This window comes from Sorex fumeus, unplaced genomic scaffold (genome assembly GCF_029834395.1).
Source record: "Sorex fumeus unplaced genomic scaffold, SorFum_2.1 ptg000098l, whole genome shotgun sequence".
NCBI lineage: Eukaryota > Metazoa > Chordata > Mammalia > Eulipotyphla > Soricidae > Sorex > Sorex fumeus.
In genome coordinates this window covers 4,308,137-4,315,590 of record NW_026606155.1, presented here as the reverse complement: position 1 = coordinate 4,315,590, position 7,454 = coordinate 4,308,137, and the positions used below count along the sequence as shown (strand labels likewise).

General features: G+C 61.5%; 1 protein-coding gene across 1 annotated transcript in view; it reads right to left on the bottom strand.

Annotated features, from left to right (window-relative positions):
• Positions 1–426: 426 nt before the first annotated feature.
• Positions 427–7,454, bottom strand: part of CCDC88C (coiled-coil domain containing 88C) — a 98,861-nt gene continuing 91,833 nt past the window's right edge. The window contains exons 27-29 of the mRNA XM_056133657.1: positions 6,782–6,850; positions 2,140–2,429; positions 427–1,248 (exon numbers count right to left, since the gene is read on the bottom strand). Coding sequence (XP_055989632.1) covers positions 427–1,248; positions 2,140–2,429; positions 6,782–6,850 — 1,181 coding nt within the window. The remainder of the gene's footprint in view (positions 1,249–2,139; positions 2,430–6,781; positions 6,851–7,454) is intronic.

The following is a 7,454-nucleotide window of genomic DNA, read 5'->3' as shown; positions in this document are numbered from 1 at the left end:
GGCCTCCTCCCTGCGGATCTTCCGGGGGCATTTGGTTCCTGCCCCAAGGGGGCAAAAAACATCTTCCTGCCTCGGGACGGGTTCTATGCGGTGGCCAATGGGAATATTTTGGGGGGTCCTCCGCCCAACTCCTCGGAACTCTTGCGGGCACTGCGCAACGCGGACACCCACCCGAATGGGGAGACACGGCACGGGGGGGGGCTCCCCTTGCCTGGGGGGGGGGATCCAGTGTTGACAGCAGAGAGACTCAGGGTGGGCAGGGGCAGAGAAAAGTGCTGGGACCCGGGCACAGCGTGGCCCTCCTCCGAGAGGGGGGTCTTCCTGGTCCACGTAGGCGTGTTGGGGCTCAGAGACCCGGGGACGAGCGCCCCGCACTTGGCACAGTGTTCTCATCAGCAGGACGGGGAGGGGGGTCCCGGGGGCCCCTCACACGCAGCCGTACTCATACCACACGGTCTGGGGGTCCCCGCCCGGCTCCGGGGATGCAGGGATGCTGCGAGCGCTGCCCTCGCGGCCCAGGTCCTCGGGGGGCCTCTGCGCCGGGAGCCCCTCGCTGGGGCCCCGATCACCGTCAGCGCGCACCGGGGCCACCGTAGCGACGTCCCCCGCGTGCACGGGTGCTGGGGTCCGAGTCCTGGTGGCCAGGGCGGGGGCCGTGGCCGAGGGCGGCAGAGTGGCCGGGCGCTCCTCCTTGGGGGGGGCCAGAGAGAAGCGTCTCGTGTCCGGCGGTCGGCTGCGGGGACTCGGGCATGCGCCCCCTGCCCGCCCCTGGGGAGTCCGCTCCCGGGCCAGGCTCTGGGCCCCTCCGGTGTCTCGGGGTCCCTCCGGCCTCAGGGGCGGTTCGGGTGGGCCAGGCTCAGGCCCCAGGGCCCGGAGCAGGTCGGCCGAGGCCAGGCTGAAGGCCCGGCTCAGGGACTTGCTCCGGCCTGCCGCGGCCGGGGGTCGGGGGGTTGGCCGGGCCCGGCCCAGGGTCAAACTCTGGGGGTGCTGGGCCGGCCTGGACTGGGCAGAGGGGGGCACCTCGGCCTCCGGGGGCCGCACGTTCGGCTTCACGCACTGCCCCGGCTTCTGCAGCCTCCCCTCCGAGGGCCCGGCGGGGGCTGCCTTGGGGGTGGGGGCCACCAGGCTGGTGGGCATCTTGGCACCGTCCCTCCGGGGCGGTGGGCCCCGCTGGCCCCCTGCGGCAGGGCCGTCGTGAGCCCTTCGGAAGTAGTCACCAAGCAGGTCCTCCTGGCAGCCGGGGGTGTCCTGCAGGGGAGAGGACAGCTGAGTGGGCTTCGAGGGGCAGGGGGAGTCCCACCTGCTCCCAGGGGACCCGGCAGTGCCACCTACCCAGCCGGCCTGGGGCGGGCGGGGAACGGGAGCCACACGCAGGGCGAGCACGCCTGGGTTCCCATCCGAGCACTGGACTCGGAGCCTAGCAAATCTGCAGCAATGTGTGCAGTCTAACCGTGAAGGCTGCTCCCACCCCGTCCCAGCCCTTCCCTCCCCTCCTCTTCTCCTACCCCCTCCCTCTCCCTCCTTCCTCTTGCCTCCCTCTCTCCCTCTACTCCTCTTTCCTCCCCTCCCCCCTGCTCTTCTCTCCCTCTCTCACCCCTGCTTCTCTCTCCTCCCCCCCCCCCACTTCTCTCTCCCCCCCTCCCCCCCTGCACGTACAGCTTGAGGAAGGCTCTGTGAAGGAAACAAGCCACCACCCCTTATTCCAAGCCAGCGCCAGCTGCTGCCCGTCTTAACCCTGCAGAGCCCGAGCTGGGCAGAGACTTCCCGAGAGTGGCCCCGGGCACCCCTCAGCCCCCCGGCAAAGCTGGGGCATCCCTCTCTGCAGAGAGTGTCCGAGAACACTCAGCCAAGGTGAGGAGGTGGTCCTTGAGGACAAAGTCTTGGACAGGGGACTGATGTGTCACGTGGCCCAGAGAGAGGGCGCCGTCACCTCCCAGCCTGGTCCATGGAAATGGGGGCGGGAAGGGGGTGCCCATGCCCCAGTGCTCGGCAAAGCCCTGCAGGCTGAGCCTCAGCTCAGTGGGCACCAAGGACCGTGCCCCGCACCCTGGTACCTGCAAGGGCCCTTGGCCCCCTGGAAAAGGCCCTGGGGCTCGGGCGACAGACGGCAGCTCTGGGGGGGCCCCTTCCCCTGCTCACCAAGGTGGGAGCCGCCCGGTTGCTCTCCTCCAGGAACTCCTCCAGGGTGACCATCTCGCTGCTGGGTGAGACTCGTGCTGGGCTGGGCTGCCCTGGGGCCGTGCCCCTCTTCTGCGGGCCTTCCAGGGCGGGGGGCCCGTTCCAGGGCAGGGTCTGCTGGGGGCGGCCGCGGGCGGGCCGGGACGGGGTGCTGGTGTCCCGGGGGAGCGTGCCCGTGTCCCGGCTGGGGATCAGGTCTTCACTGCTGAAACTCTCGGACCTGGACCTGCCGTGGGGCGGCTCAGAGGAACCTGGTGGGGTTGGGGGAGGGGTAGAGGTGCAGCCGTGAGGCGCTCACTGGGCCTTCAGCAGTGGCCAGAGCACTGGACACGCAGAGGGCCAGTGCACAGCCCGATCACCAACCTGCCTTCCAGGCCAAGCAAGAACATGTCCCTGGGGCTGGGAGGGCACTGGCCTCACACATGGCTGGCCAGGTTTCATCTCCACCATCCCACAGGGTCCCCTGAGCACCGCCAGGAGTGACCCCTGAGCACAGCTGCACCCCAAATAAATAAAGAGAGTGGGAGTACCATAACTGGGATATAATGAACAAAAACAGGTGCTGGAGCGATAGGACAGCGGGGAGGGTGTTTGCCTTGCATGCAGCCAACCTGGGTTCAATTCCCAGCATCCCATATGGTCCCCCGAGCACAGCCAGGAGCAATTCCTGAGTGCAGAGCCAGGAATAATCCCTGTGCATTGCTGGGTGTGACCCAAAAAAAGCACACACACACACAAAAAAAAAATGAAAGAAAGAAAGAAAAGAAATGGTTGGAGTGATAGCACAGCGGTAGGGTGTTTGCCTTGCACGCGGCTGACCCAGGTTCGATTCCCAGCATCCCATATGGTCCCCTGAGCACCGCCAGGAGTAATTCCTGAATGCAGAGCCAGGAGGAACCCCTGGGCATCGCTGAATGTGACCCAAAAAGCAAATTATAAAACAAAAAAAAAAACCCAGAAAATGTGGCCCAGGCAGGGGTGGGGGTGCCTTCCGGGGCTGGCAGGAGGCAATGAGGGAGAAAACACCCAAGAGTTTGAGGTCCAGGAGGCGGCGGCAGGCAGGTGAAGTGCTGGGGAAACACGACCCTCTGTGTCATGGCACAGCTGGGCACTGGCGCTCCAGACTGTGCCCAGGGCTCCCCTGCTGCCGTCCACACCCACCTCCCACGGAACCCTGACCCAGGGGCCGGGAGGAAGGAGGCTGGGAGCCCTCGGACCCAAGCCCACGGGTGACACGGCACATTCATCACAGCAGCTGAGAAACCGGCTTCTCTTGTGTTTGCTTTTTGGTTCACACTCGGCGATGCTCAGGGGAAAGTTCCTCCTGGCTCTGCACCACTCAGGAATTACTCCTGGCGATGCTCGGGGGACCATATGGGATGCTGGGGATGAACCCAAATTGGCCACATGCAAGGCAAACGCTCTACCTGCTGTGCTATCGCTCCAGCCATTTCTTTCTTTATTTCTTCTCTTTTTTTGTGTGTGTATGTGCTTTTTTTTGGGTCATACCCGGTGATGCTCAAGGGTTACTCCTGGCGGTTGCTGGGGGTGGGAAAATGACCATATGGGATGCCAAGGATTGAACCCAGGCGGGCCGCATGTAAGGCAAACGCCCTACTCGTCCAGCCATTTCTTTCTTTTTTTTTTTTTTTTTTTTTTTTTGCTTTTTGGGTCACACCCGGCAATGTACAGGGGTCACTCCTGGCTCTGTGCCCAGGAATTACCCCTGGCGGTGCTCAGGGGACCATAGGGATGCTGGGAATCGAGCCCGGGTCGGCCGCGTGCAAGGCAAACGCGCTACCTGCTGTGCTATCGCTCCAGCCTCGTCCAGCCATTTCTTAACTGTGCAGTCTGGGTCCTAAGCCAGCAGCACCCAGAGTGACCTCTGGCCGGGGATTCGACCCCAAGGCTGCAGCTGCAGTAGCAGGGCCAGAGCCCCCTGGACCACGTCTCGGCTCTAGGGGCAACGAGGGGTCCTGGGTTAGGTGGGAGGGAAGCCTCCGCCCGATGGGTTCCCATTGCTCTCCTAGCTGCTGGGTCTGGGGTCCCATCTAACCCCTGGGGCCCCAAGGAGGGACTCAGAGCCATGCCACGAGCCCTGGAGCAGGGGGCGTCAGACCCTCCTACTGACCCTGGCACAGTGGGGGCCTCCCAGCTGGGAGCCCGGGACTGATAGGAGCGGGGTGCCCTCCATTACTGCCGTAGCAGAGACCCCCCAAGCCTCCTGGCCAACCATTCTCTTTTAGAAAAAAGAAGCGACCCTGAAATCGGCCGTATGCCCTGTCCCCAAGGTCCTGGGGTCTGAAAGACACAGATGCCTTTGGAGGAGACGGCACTCAGCTTTCTGAAATGGAGAGGGATACCCCTGCTGGACACCCCCAGGGACCCCGGAGTGGGGGGGCAGCAGTGGACACTGGGGTGCTACACTGTCCCCCCAGACCCAGGCACTGGCTTTTCCTGGTGTCCTTCCAGCTGCTCCTGTATTTCCCTCTGACTGACCAGCGCCCCAAAGGAAGCCTCCCCTTTCCTGCCACCTGCTACCTGGGGAAAGGATGTGTGTGGGGGATCCGGGGAGGATCAGGACCTGCCCCTTCTGCACGTGCCTGGTGCTGTGCGCCCATGTCCAGGGAGTTGGGGAGCGTGTGGGGGCACTGTCACTGTACCCCACCTCCCCAGGAAACTCTGCTCTCAGCTTATGGTCTCCAGGGAGCCCTGAGCGTCCCTGAGTGAATGCGGAGCACCCAGCGCCCTTATCAACAAAGAGGGTTCAGGGCGAGCCCCCAAAAACAGCCGAACAAGGCCCCTCCCTCAGAGGGACAATTTGAACAGGAAAAGGCGCATCTCTCCTGGTGCAGGAAAGAGGGTTCACTACAGGGCATCGGGGCACCAGAACAGTGGGACCCCCCCAACACCTGTTTATTCCCAGAGGCAGTGGTGGAGGGTCTGGACACTTTGAGGGCTGATGGGATAGTGACTTTGTACATAACATAACACCGTAAACACGAGCTCTATTGTAACCACATTGCCTATACTATAATAATAAAAAAGTGTGTGTGTATATATGTGTGTGTGTATATAATATGCACACACATAACATATATATATATACATATAGCACTGTCCTTGTCCTCCCATTGTTCATCAATTTGCTCCAGCGGGCACTAGTAACATCTTACAACAAATTGTAAGACTTGTTACTGTTTTCGGCATATCCAGTACTTCTGGCTAGATATTCTAGCCAGGCTTTGCGGTGCAGGCGAGATACTCTTGGTAGCTTGCCAGGCTCTCCGAGAGGGGCGGAGGAATCGAACTCGGTTCAGCCATGTTGGCTGCGTGCAAGGCAAATGCCCTACCCACTGTGCTATCGCTTCAGCACATATACACACATATATATGTACACATATGTACACACACACACACACACACACACACACACACTTTTAAAAAGCACATGTTTATGGGGCTGGAGTAATAGTACAGTGGGTAGTGTGTTTGCCTTGCATGTAGCTGACCAGGTTCAATTCCCAGCATCCCATATGGTCCCCTGAGCACCGCCAGGAGTAATTCCTGAGTGCATGAGTCAGAAGTAACCCCTGAGCATTGTCAATGTGATCCAAAAAGCAAAAAAAAAAAAAAAAAAAAAAAAACCCAAAAAAAAACACCATCTGTTTAATGGGGCTAGAGCGACAGTCCAGCGGGTAGGGTGCTTGCCTTGCACGTGGCTGACCCGGTTTAATCCACAACACCCCACATGGTCCCCCTCAAGCACCGCCAGGACTGACCCCTGAGCGCAGAGCCAGGAGTAAGTAAGCCCTGAGCGCAGCCGGTGTGACCCCAAAACCAAGTTAACAAAAAATAAAAAAGCACCTCTTTCTTCAAGCCCTTTGAAGCTAAACTCTTTGTGTACACACACACACACACACACACACACACACACACACACACACCTGCCCCCTGGGGCAGAAAATGAGAACCCCGCCCACCTTCGCTGATGCGGGCATCAGGCTCTGCTCTGATGCAGGCCCTGCAGGAAAGGCCTCCAGCCCCCTGAGCCCAAACGGGCCCCCACCTTTCTGCCTGTACCGTGAGTGGGCACCTGGCATTACAGGGGCATTACCAACCGGGTCATCGAGGCGGGCTCCTGCACGCAAAACGGAATCCAAGGGACTCTGGCAGAGCCCACCCGGCACCCTGGCCCCCACCCGCAAATGGGGTCCTTGCACCCCTCCAAAATGTGTGCTTTTCACAGCAGCTTGGAAGTCCCAAGAAAGCTGGCTTCCTTTCTGCAGGGATTCAGGAGCTGAAAATCCGATGGGAAACATGTCTCCGCTGGGTACCACTAAGCTCCAGGGAGGCCAGGGAGGGGCCTCCTCGCAGGGAGAGCTTCCGGGGAAGGGGGCATCTGAGCAAACCCAATGGGCCCTCGAGAGCGAGGGGAGGCCTGGAGCTGGTGACCCGCCACGTCTCTGGAGGTATGTGAGCAAGAGTCGCATGTCCAGGTCCTGGAGACGCGCGCGTGCGCACGCACGCACGCCCACCTGCCCGCCCGCACACCCCGGTTCCCCCACCCACAGGCCCCAGCGAGTCCAGCCCTGCCACTCACCCAAGTGCCTGTGGTTGATGAATTCCAGCTCGAGCGATGGGTCGCACAGGCTGTCGTCTGAGTTAGAGCCTGCGGGGAGAATGAGGCTGAGGAGTCGGGGGTCCCGGGACCTCCCTTGGGGCGTGGAGGGCGGGTGGGTGGTGCTTCTGGCTTCCACCTCTACGGCCCTGTGCCCAGACCGGACTACATACTCCATCACCCTGGGAGACACTGAGGGGCGGGGGGGGCCTGAGCCCCCAGGCCACACCATCAGCATCCAGACCCAGGGGGGTGCGTGGGGGCGCGCCCACTCCCACCCACAGGAACACAGCACGATCCCCGGCCATCCAGCCTGGACACCATGACCAGACACATGTCCACTCAGTGCGTCTCGTCCTGGGGATGCCACCTGCTTGTGGACAGCAGGACAGGGTGGTGCCTGCCCAGGGCTCCAGCGTCAAACAGATGGAACCGGAAAATGCCACAGTCCTTCTCGTTCTCTGCCGCTTCTTTTTTGGGAAGTAAAACAGATTTTATTTGGAGGGTTTTTGAAGGTGTGGAGGGGGAGAGAGAGAGTAATGTGCTCAAGAGAGAACTTTGGGCACAGCGGGGAGGGCGTTTGCCTTGCACTAGGTGGAGCCGGGGTCGAGTCCCAGCATCTCATATGGTCCCCCAAGCACCGCCAGGAGTGATT